The sequence below is a fragment of the Hemiscyllium ocellatum genome, chromosome 32 (genome assembly GCF_020745735.1).
Source record: "Hemiscyllium ocellatum isolate sHemOce1 chromosome 32, sHemOce1.pat.X.cur, whole genome shotgun sequence".
In the NCBI taxonomy this organism is placed as follows: Eukaryota; Metazoa; Chordata; class Chondrichthyes; order Orectolobiformes; family Hemiscylliidae; genus Hemiscyllium; species Hemiscyllium ocellatum.
The window spans coordinates 35796587-35808814 of record NC_083432.1 but is presented as its reverse complement, the minus strand read 5'-3'; the positions used below and the strand labels follow the sequence as shown (position 1 = coordinate 35808814).

Sequence of the window (12228 nt, the reverse complement as noted above, 5' to 3'; positions counted from 1 at the left end):
CACTATCCAGACATTATTGCATTCCTTTAACAAGATTCATTTAACACGGGTGCTTTTGGCACAAGGACATATGAATTTAAAGGTTTATAAAAAGGCTAATTATCTTAAAACTATGATGTAGAGGTGCCGGTGTTGGACTGGGGTAGACAAAGTCAAAAATCATACATCACTGGGTTAATGTACAACAGGTTTATTGAAACCACAAGCTTTCGGAGCCTCGCTCCTTCTTCAGGTAACTAGCTGAAAATATAGGAGGACACCATCATGACTCTTAGTTGATCTCCCATTAGCAACAAACTTGAAAGATGTTGTCGCAAAGCACTTGAAGATACTGAGTTTAGGAAAAGAATTTTCATTTTGTACTTCATAGGACCACAACTAGCTTTAATCAATCTCCAAAAATACTTTATAAAAAGAAATGACTAATAGTAAACAAGTTAATGGAGAAATGGATAGGGACCAGACTGAAAGTACAGGTACACAATTGTTTATCTGAAATTCCGAAATCCAAAAAGCTCTGAAATCCAAAGCTTTTTCGTGAAGTTTCTTTTTCCATAACGAGGTTGTTTGGCATGTGAACAGGTGGCTCAACTCCACACCCACTCGACCAACGTCACTCAGGTGTGACATGGCAGTGTGACCCAGCACTGGCAGGCGTCAGTTGTGTCTCAGCGCGTGTACTAGTCACATATGGCTGTGCTGTTCTGTTCTGTAAGTTTTTTTTAATTTCAGTGTGAAAATGTCATTTATTCTGAAATCCGAAAAATTCCAAAATCTGATAAACAACTGGGCCCAAGGATTTCAGATAAAGGATTGTGTACTTGTATCAGCTAAATTCCTGACAGGGGAATTTGCCAGTGATGAATTTAGGGATATGTTGGAAATTATGAACATTATGGAATGAACATGGTAGCAGATAATCCCTTTAGTAACAATTCTATAAAATAAATCACATGGTAATCAATGAAATGCTTCACAAAATCCTAGCTGACCAACAAAATTGTAAATTAACCAACTTATAATTAATTTACAGTCCATATAAATAATTTGTTCCAAATGTTTGGGGTCTACAGTCTATATTAATTGATTTTTTTGGAAGACAGCCAATGATTCCTTTGCAAATGAGCAATTGTCCCACGTTTAGAACATAAAAAGTAGGAGCAAGAGTAGGCCATCTGGCCTGTCAAGCCTGTTCCGCCATTCAAAAAGATTATGGCTGAATCTTTCATGAATTCAACTCCATTTACCTACCCACTCACTATAATCCTTAATTCTTTTACTGTTCAAAAATCTATCTATCTTTGCTTTAAAAATATTCAATGAGGTAGTCTCAACTGTTTCGCTGGCAAGGTTAGTGTAGAATTACAATTAGCTCCACTTTTTCTGTGCACCTGAATGTGCAGCATGTATGGAGAAGGGCATTTATTTTGGTTGAGGTTTCAGAGAAAGTTCAGCAAGTCTGGTAAGGCCATCAGAAATAAACTTTAATCTGGCAACATAGTATATACAAAATGAGAAGGGCAGGAAAATTGGAAAATAAGTTTATAGATTTTTTTTATTTGTTCATGAGATGTGGGTGTCACTGGCTAGGCCAATGGACATCCCGTGCCAGTCTGTTACCCGCCCTCGACCTCTTTATTTCCAACTGCCACCAAGGCATTAACCGTCTCAAACAGTTGACCGCACCCCCCCCCCAACCCTCACTCCAACCTCTCACCCTCCCAATGTGCAGACTCCACTCCATCAAACCAATGGATGAGGAAGGGCTGCAATGGCAGTTTGGCACACTGACCTCTACACTGCTGAAGCCAGGCGCCAACTCAAAGACACCTCCTCCTACCGCCCCCCTTGACCATGACCTCACCCTCTAACACCAAACCATCATCTCTGCAGTACCCACTTTCGCCTCGGCCAATATTATTGCCCAGCCCTAATTACCTAATAGTGATGGAAAAGCATAAAATTTTACAGCATGGTGGACAAACTGTTCAGTTTCAAGGTTAAGTGGCACTGATTCCAAACTTAGACAATCTGAACACATTGTCAAAAGTGAGGAGACACCATGTACTTCACATATATTAGACAATTATGAAGACCAGATGGCAGCAGATGAAAGGCTGGTTGTAGAAAAGATACAGAGATACAGGATTTCACTATTTGCCCAGAGGACAATAACTGAAAGTCAGCACCAGAACAGGCAAGTGAATGAAGGAATACCGCTGTTATAGGGAAAGCAGGGAAAAACCCTAGCAAATACAGCTATTAACTATCTACTCTAATAGCTAAAAATCTAACCCACTTTTCGAACATCTACACACAGATACAGACAGACACAGGTAAACAAAAATACATTGGTTTTATGGATGGAGGGAAGAAAAACTGGGAAACACAATTCAATAGCATCTGTCCACAAAGTTGGTTAGGATGTTCCCTTTGGCTTGCCAAGAATTTCTGCTTTTCAATTTCTTTTCTCCAGGTTCTTCCATTTCTTCACAGGATGCACAGGGTGACTGGCACACTACCTACAAAGTTACTTGTTAAAGGCAACAGTTTATATCAGCTATTATGAGAGAATAACTAACCTTCAGATTTCAGGTATTTTTACTGCAGAGAGACACACACCCTGCTCTTCCAGCAGTCTGAAGGCTTCTCTCTATGTTGTTCACACCCACAAGCTGTTCAGTTGTGCAGGAACTACAGAGTTCTTATCAGGCTGATGACAATTGGCATTCACTTCTAGTTACAATTGCACAAACCAATCTACTGGTCCTGGCCCAATCTCACTGTCTATGCACATGATAGTGCCGTGCCATCAATCAACATCTTCCCAGGTATGAACAAAGCAGCAACATAAAACACCACACACAATGAGTTTTGGTAATTTTCTTTAAAGTGCCAAATTCCTTCCAATGTTTGGTTGTCTTTTCTTTCAATTTAGTCCACAATCAAAAGTACAGAATACAATACACTGCTTCTATACAATTGTTCAGAACTGGATGGAAGAGCAAGTTGTGGTTATGGTTTAACAAGATCAAGGACAATGGAACTGTGAGGGAATACCTCAAGAAGTAGAAGTCTTTAAAATCAAAATGTTTTAATAACTCTCAAGAAGTTGATAAGGATGCTAAACAAAATGAATTGGAGAGCTGGAAAAAGTTTGTAGTTCCAGGTATGAGTCAGCCATCCTTACCATTCAGATGGCTACATGTAGAAAATGTGGTCCACGAGACAAATAAAGCTAAAGTCAGACTAATGGTTTGGGGATTTGAAGAGAAACTTGGTGATCCAGATGTTAGAATGGATTCCCTACTGGAAAAAAAGTTAACTTTTAAGATCTGCTTAGTGTTTAAAAATATACTCCTGACTCAGTTGGTCCAACTCATGTCTCCGAATCACAAGCTTCTGGGTTCAGGTATACTCCAGAACTTGACCACTTCAGACAACCTAAATGAATTGATATAAAAGCTGCATTTTTGGAGGGTGAAAAACTTCAAAACAAAGTATTTTTGAAACCATCTAAAGAATCAGTTGATATAGAAGCAACAGTATGAAAATTAAGCAGGTGTGTTTCTCAGTTCGGCACATATTTCCGAAAGTAGGTTTGATTCAGTTTAGAGCAGACCCAGATATGGTTGTGCCCCACATTACACTTTCAATTTTCAGGACTTGACCACAGGCAGTCGACCATGATGGTCCAGTTTCTGACAGGTTCTTGCACGGTCAGAGGTGCCAGACAACATTTTGAGGTCCCATCAGGTAGATGTAAAAGATCCTGTGGCATCACCATTTTGAAGAGGGGAATTATCCCCAGTGTCTTAGCCATTAACCCCTCAATTAACATCACAGGGAAATCCGCTCATTATTATATTGTTCACTACATTCGTGAACGTTGACGAAATATGGATTTTAGTTTGGGATAGCTACACGGCGAAGTCTCATGCAAAACGTGATTCATTGGCTGTAAAGCATTTCCAGACATCCTGAGGTTTTGTACGTGAAAGCTTTATGTTTGTACACTCAAGCTCATCCATTTTCCCCCCGTTTTACTATAACCCAGTGGGTTGTTTTGAGTTCTGGTTGTTTGGCCTCCCGCAGCCAAATCAAACGACCAACGGCTCCGGCACGAGGGTGCAGCTCGAGCTCAGAAGCCGGCGACCAAGACACTGCGCAGGCGTATTCCCGGCACAGGTGTTTGGGACGGAGCGGGAGGAGGCACAACGCGCAGGCGGAGTCGGGGTATGCCGGCTGGGCGCAGGCGTAGTACAGTTGTTTCCACCTCCGCCCCCACCCAGAAGCACGTGGGTTGGGGAGACGACGCCATTTTTTGTCTTATTTTAGCACCTTCCCAGGAACCACACATTCGACAGTCCTTTCGTTTAATATGTCCCGCTTTCGAATCTAGCTTAGCATTCCAGGTCTTGTGACAACCCAAAGTCGATGCGTTCCTTGGGACCTGCAACGTTTGCGCAATCACTGGCACTTAACCCGAGGAAGGCCGAAAGGTTGTGTTGCCATGAATAAAGTGGTGGTTGTAAACACAGAGGAAAGCCAGAGCTGCAGCAAAAATACTCCAGAGCTGTCCTTCAGCGCTGTAACCCCCGAGATGTTGGAAGAGTTTCTGGTTGATGTGGCCAAGGAGAATGAAAATAACCTGCTGAACCTCTCTCAGCACGCAGGCTGTTTCAAAAAAACAACCTTAATTGGTAGGCGTGCGCGTACATCTGTTTAAAGTCAGAAATTGTAGATTTTTAAATCAACTTGTTCAGATATGTTATGACACAGGTGGGACTGGAACCAGGGCCTTCTAGCCCAGAGATAGTGACACTAACGATTGAGCCACAGGAGCCCATTATTCAACAACTGTAAACTTGTAATACTTGTTATCACGATTAATTTGTAACTTTATTGCTACTATTTATTTTATTTCATATCACAGAATTTGTTTTCCTTCTTTGTGAACAACTGGGACTTCATCAGGTTACAGGTTATCAAGCTGTGGAGCTATTGGAAAGGTAAAACAATTATAATATGCCTTGTGATTTTGTTTTGGAAAATAAGCCCATTATTTTAGGGCTGGGGAAACATCTTTTCTATTCAATGGTCCACATCCAGAATTGTACGAATAAACAGTTTACTAATTAGCTTTTTATTTGATGTGGTTGGCATCGTAATATATAAATACAGTGCAATGTTTAAGCTTCATTGTTATCACAGTATTAAAAGGTGATTAAGAGTGAAGGACAAACTTGGCACTTCCTGGTTTACTGGCTCTAAGAATACTTGAGTGCAATTGGCTACTTCACCTACTTGGCATCATCACTATTAGTGGAGGAAAATACCGAGAAGACAACAGCTTATGTCATTATTAAGCATGATTGCAGGGCCCTTTAATTTTAAAATTAGGTTTATTATGAGACTAGCTATAACTTGTTTAATTTTACAGGTTTATGATTCGATACATTGAAAAACTATATTCATCTACTTGCACAGGATCTGACAAAAGTACAGAAAAACTTGGTTGGGAACAATTGCAGGATATAATCCAAGAGCATTTTGTGCTACGGATCATGTCATGTGTTCAAATAGCAAGCAAAATGTCATTTCATTACCAGGTAAAGTATAGCATCATCAGATCCTTTCCTGCATTTACGTAAAATACAAATTCCATCTTACTGTTTGACCAGAACTACAAATGCAACCCATTTGTTTTTTCAGATTGTCAACATTAGTATGGCCCTGAAGGTTCTCCAGTCACTTGGTTGCTCATATAAGAAAGAAGACTTTCTGGAATCAGAATTGCTTGTCCTTGAAACTTTGAATTTTCAAGTCAATGTCCCTTCCCCTTTCACTCACACTGAAATACTATTAGAAGTCATGGGTGAGTGAGAAACATGTAATCACTAATTAACAATTGAATGTATTGTAAACAGATAATGAACTTGCTCAAAAACAGAAACTGGAGGAAAAACTCAGTAGGTCTGACAGCATCTTTAGGGAGAAAGCAGTCTAGTGACTTCATCAGAACTGCCAGCAGCTAGGAAAAGTGGTATTTATGCTGAAGAAGGGGTTGTGGAGATGGAGCCCACAAGTGGTATTTATTCAAAAGAAGGGGTTGTGGAGACTGTTTGTTTGAATTTGGAGATAAGCCAGGTAGATATCTGGCCTGTCTGGCTAGGAAGAAAAAAGCTTCCCAATCTATTATGTCAGTTAGAGAGAAGGCTGGCACAGTTACCCATGAGTTGAAGAAAATCATTGTTAGATTTAGGGAATACTTCGCAGAGTTATTTTGGTCGGAGGGAGGCAAACACGGTACAGCGAGAATGCAGTCCTTTTTTTGAGAAACTGGATCTCCCCACTATAAACATGGAACAGGTTTCCCTATTGAATACGCCTATGACGGTACAGGAAGTGCAAGCAGCAATAAAGCAACTCCAGGGTGGCAAAACACCGGGACCAGATAGATTCCCAAGTGATTTCTATAAGGAAATCATAAATGTGTTGGAGGAGCTACCTCTGGGAATATACAGCTATTCTTTTTACAGGATTATCTGCCATCCTCTCTTAGGGCTAATATTTCACTCATTTTAAAGAAGGGGAAAAACCTTGAAGAATATGCTTCACAGACCAATTTCACTGTTGACTGTAGATTTTAAAATTCTATCCTAGATGCTGGCCCTGAGGTTGGAAAATGTGTTGCCCCATATTATAAAAGAAGATCAGATGGGTTTTGTAAAGGGCCATAGCTCCTCCAACAATATCAGGAGGATACTGAACATAGTGCAGGTATGCCAGCAAAGATTGATCCTTGGTTTGGTGATCTCCCTAGAAGCAGAAAAAGCATTTGACCAGATAGCATGGCCATTACTGTTTGGGGTCCTAGAGCGTGTTGGTCTGGGGGGGGACCTTTGTCAGATGGGTGGCTGTATTGTATAATGATCCTAAGACAGCAGTCATCACAAATGGCACTAAATCAGATAACTTTAATATTGAGAGAGATAGTCAACAGGGCTTGTCCTCTGTCACCGCTATTGTTTACCTTGGCCATTGAGCCGTTAGCTGAGGCTATCAGGAGGAATCCTGAAATAGTGGCGTTGGGTGGGAATGGTGGAGCATAAGGTCACCCTTTATGCTGATGACATGTTTTTGTTCTTGGCCAAGCCAGAGGAGTCTGTTCCTTGATTGATTCAAACAATTAATTTATTTGGCAGTTTTTCAGGCTATAGAATCAACCGTGGGGGATTAGTGGAGGTGTCTGATCTGAAGGACGGTTCCCACTTAGATGGTCATCAAAAGGATTTTTGTAATTGGGAGTTTTTATTACCCCAGCCTTCCACCAGCTGTATAAAGCTAACTATGCACAATTACTGGAGAGGATAAAAACAGGATTTGCAGCATTGGGAGCCATTACCGTTATCATGGTTAGGCCAAACAACCCTGATTAAAATGAATGTTCTTCCTCGCCTGTTGTATCCCATGAGAATGCTCCCGTTATTGCTACCTGGACAAGTATTATCAAGGCTCAGTGGCGGCTAGGTTCTTTTATTTGGTGTCACAGGCGTCCCCTAATTAAATTTACCAAATTGCAGCTTTCGCAGGGTGAGGGAGGGGTGGATCTTCCGGACTTACAGAAATATCAAATAAGCGCCCTGGTAGTATATGTTGGTGACTGGGTAGAGGGGAATTTGGGTTTGGCTTGACGTTGAAGCCTTGTGGTCAAGATGTCCCCAAGTTAATCAATTATTTATGGATAAGATGAAATTCGTGACCAAGCAGTACAAGAGTCCAATCATTTTAAAGACAACAAAAGCTTGGAGGATAATGAGGCAAGACGAAGGCAATAATGAGGTAAGACATCACCATTTACCCCCTTGGTGGGAGCCCAAGGATTTAAACCTGGGGCAATGGACTCCAGCTTTAAGTAATGGGAGTATAAAGGAACCTCTTGTCTGGGAGATATATTCAAGGGGGAGATCTTGATGTAATTTAGCCAGCTAAGTTTCAAATATGGGTTGTCTAAATAAGGACCTTTTCCGGTACTTTCAGATAAGGGATTATATATAGAAATACACGCTCCTGGCTCAGTTTTAAAGTCAGATGTGGAAAAAAAGAGTGCTCCTATGTATGGGCGCTCTTTCAGTTAGTACTTTTTTATCATTTACAGAAAGAGCATGCCTTAGGGGACGTGGAGGGACTCTATAGGATGTGGAATCGAGAGCTAGGAGAGGATATCTCATTGGAAGTATGGGAAGATATATGGGAAAACATAAAGAAAAGTTCACTATGTAACAGAGTGCAGGCCATGCAATTGAAGATGTTACACAGGGCTGATATGGCGCCAGAGAGGCTAGCTAAGTTCAAGAAAGGGGTGTCACCAGGGTGTCCCAAACGTAAAATTAGTATAGGCACTCTTACACACTGCTACTGGTCCTTTTGTAAGATCCAGAAATACTGGAGTGCTATAGTAAGGGAACTAAAGGACATCCTGGGGATTGAAGTTAACGTGGATCCGGTATTTCTTCTTCTGGGTTTGCCAAATTTGCCCTCTCTGGGGAAACACGGGAAGAGATTGTGTAACATTCTTACCCACTGTGCGAGGAAGAACATTTTAATGATTCGGACACTGGAAAAACCATTAGGTCTTATGGGGTGGTGGAGGCTGGTGATGGAGCAGCTTCCCCAAGATGACCTCACAAATATGGTGCAATCTTACGAGACTTGGTGGCCCTTTCTAAATTATATTGATGCGGACTTATCAGAATATTAATTAGGGCCGTGGTATTGCCATGGGAATCAGTCTGGACATCCGTGGGGCCCTGAGAGGGGGAGGCTGGGGGAAAAGAATATGGATACTCCCAGGGATGGGAACCTCAGTGGAGGTATGATGAATGAAATAGAATAAAGTAGTGAGATATAATTTAAGTTAATTTGAATTGAGTTTAATTTAGTATTTATTTAATTTGTTTGTAGTTTAGTTTAAGTTAAGTAGATACATTTATTCTGGTAGAATAGGAGGTAGTTTGTTACTAACAGATCAAGATACAACATTGTACTGCCTGTATCTTTCCGTTTTTTGGTATTATTCTTTTTTGTATATCGATGTTTAGTAAAATATTTATTAAAAAAACACATTGACTTTGATCCCATTTACCATCGCCTGAGAAAAAGAACAGGAAATGACATCACCACAGGACGCCACATAAATAGAAAGTGGGCCATGCCACCGGTGCTTCATCTGGAGGCTCACTGATGACAAAATGTTTGGAAACGAACCTTCCAGCTCAGCGAGCAAACCTACACCCAGAACTGATATCAATTGCAAATTCACTGACTCTCAAAATTACCTGGACTACACATCCTCACACTCCGCTTTCTGTAAGGAGTCCATCCCATTGTCCCAGTTTCAAAAACTGCTGTTATGATACCACCTTCCGCAGGAGGGTCTCAGAAATGTCCACCCTTTTTTCTCAAGGATTCCCCACTACTATGTTTGACAGGGCCCTTAGCTGTTTATGCCTATCTTCTACACTTCTGCCTTCACCCCTTCCTTATTTCCCACAACAATAGGGTCCCCGGTCTTCACTTATTATTCCACGAACCTCTGCAGCCAAAGGATTGTAAGCCACCATTCCTTCTCAAGTAGGACGTCAGGACCAGCACATATTCCACTCCCTTTTTTGTCCACGTTCCGTAGGGATTGTTCCCTAAGGGACATCCTGGTCCACATATCCTCCATTTCCAGCACTTTGTCACACCACCTTCCCATGCAGTTGCAGAAGGTGTAACACGTGTTTGTTTACTTCCTTTCTCAGTATCCAGGTGAAGCAGTGATTTAGCTCCACTTCATTAAATCTAGCCTACTGTATTCACTGTTCAGTGTGGTCTCCTGTGTAATGGAGAAATGAAACATATACTGGGCGACCACTCTGCAGAACTACTACGTTCTGTCTGTTAAATGACCGCAAGCTTCCAGTTGCCTGTCACTTCAACACATCATTATGTTCCCAGACCAGCATTCCAGCAAGTCTGAGAGCAAGCTCAAAACGGTATCTAATTTTTGACTTGGAGACCCTGCAGCTTCTAAGACTCAACATAGAATTCAATAACTTTTGTCATATTAGACGTGTTGCATTCAGTACACTCTACCAATTCTCTCCCACTCTCAGATCTAATAAACACTTATTCAGGTTCTCTACTGAAAAGCCTACTATCAATAATCACCTTTTATCTGCTTACCCTTTTCATCTGTTTCTCTGCTCAATCTCCACCTATCCACTCACCTCTCCTCTCTCATCCCCCCAACCCCACCCCCTCCTCCTTCTCACCACCCCCCCCCCTCCCCAATTTTATCTTTAGCATAAGTACCACCTTTTCCTACCTCTGATGAGGCACTGGACTCTAAACATTAATTCTGCTTTCTCCCTACAAATGCAGGCAAACCTGCTTAGTTTCTCCAACATCCGTGTTCTTGTTTTAAGTTTCATTCCTGTGCAGTTTAAACAACTAGATTTCGGTATAAGCTACTTTCAAAATAACTAATTTATGATTTTGTTTTTGAAAAGGGTACAATGATCCATCGGTTCCCGTTAAGTATCTACACTGTATTTCCCTAAAGGTGCTAAAATTTGTTTATCTCATGAGAAACACCATTTACGAAAACTTACTCAAAATTGCTATTGAAAATTCTACACCTAGTGAACTCCAAAGGTAAGTATTATTGTTTGTCACATTAGAATCAAGTTGTTTTTAAAAAGCATTTTTGTTTTTTAAACTCAAGTAAACAGAGGTTTACTATTTACAAAAGGTGTTGCAGCTTCAAATTAAACTTTGCAACAAAATAAATCAGTCATATACTAAGGGGCTAATTCAATCCAGATTTTGCTATAAATCATGGGTCAGAAAAGATTTCCCTTCAGTTTGAGTCATTCTGATACTGTAAAAACAACCCCCTGGCCAAAAGAAGCTTTCTACATTTGATTACTAGTTTCACTGATGCAGCAGATGAGTACAATGTTTTGAATACAACCAATGTAATATGGTAGTATAAGCATTTTAATTCTGTACTTATAAATGTTAGCAGTTAGAGATATGACAATAAGCCGCATAGGTACAAAATAAGTTAAAGGGGATATTCAGAATTATGGTAATATTTGGAAGATTTTTGAGAATACTCAAAAGGTAATCATAGAATAAGGTCAGGTCTGTTTAGTGACAAGTCTAAAAATGTAAGACTTCTGCATGGAAGTTGTGTGTAAATCTGCATCACAGCATTACTTCTATACGATTTCCTTAATGAGTTATTTTTCAAAAATGTGAAAAAAACCTCAAGTTCTGCTCAAAACCCCTAGTACTGCAAGTACAGAAAAATGATTGGCCATTGCATTAACTCTCATGATAAAACACCTTGTTGACACACTGTGGTTCAGAGATACTCTGTCAACAAGTTAGAATGGTAGGCAGCTATATACCTAACAATTGTGTGCATTTTTAATTTATGCAAGTCATCCAGATGTTCCCTTTGTTCGCAGGGAAACACAAAATCAAATAATATTTGACTTTATCATAGAGCAAAATTTTTGACGGTAAAGGAAGATTGCATGCTTCTAGCTGTTGGGGTCATTGGAACAAGTGCATTCATACTGAACTACACACCATGGTTCAAGGTAGTAAATATAGTGGTTGCACTGATAATTTGTATTGGTGAATTTACTATTGTCTTTTATTCTTAAGAATCATAACTTTTTTCTAATAGAAAATAAGCATTAGGTTGTCACAAAAAAAATCTTAATTTTGTTTTATTATTTTACTTTACAAAAAAGGTTGTGCAGCAGCTGGCTTCAATTAGTGGTGTAACAGAAGAGAGCATCTCTGAGTTTTCTCAAATAATATTAAACAACATTTTTCCTGGAGTAAGTCATTTGAAATAGGTTCCAATGTTAATGGATATTGAACTTTGTCAGTGCAGTAATTTTGTAAATTATACATGAGCGAATTGCATGTCACTAATCAGAGATATAAAGTCAGTTTCAGACAATTTGTAAAAAATGTTGACCTTAAGTGCTATTCTTATACTGCACATGATTCTAAATTACAGCACAAATAATTCTAAATTAAATATTTAAAATCAATTTCATAAATGAAGGGTTGTTTAAATGCTTTCTATAATCTCCTCAGGAATATGAAGATAAGAAAAATAAAAATAAATGCAGAGAAGAAAATACTGTAAATAGA

General features: G+C 39.9%; 1 protein-coding gene across 1 annotated transcript in view; it reads left to right on the top strand.

The window, feature by feature from the left end:
* The first annotated feature begins 3171 nt into the window (after positions 1-3171).
* Positions 3172-12228, top strand: part of cntd1 (cyclin N-terminal domain containing 1) — an 11812-nt gene continuing 2755 nt past the window's right edge. The window contains exons 1-9 of the mRNA XM_060848908.1: positions 3172-3412; positions 4096-4298; positions 4403-4703; positions 4937-5012; positions 5444-5612; positions 5716-5878; positions 10560-10704; positions 11564-11660; positions 11817-11906. Of these exons, the coding sequence (XP_060704891.1) occupies positions 3172-3412; positions 4096-4298; positions 4403-4703; positions 4937-5012; positions 5444-5612; positions 5716-5878; positions 10560-10704; positions 11564-11660; positions 11817-11906 (1485 nt within the window). The remainder of the gene's footprint in view (positions 3413-4095; positions 4299-4402; positions 4704-4936; positions 5013-5443; positions 5613-5715; positions 5879-10559; positions 10705-11563; positions 11661-11816; positions 11907-12228) is intronic.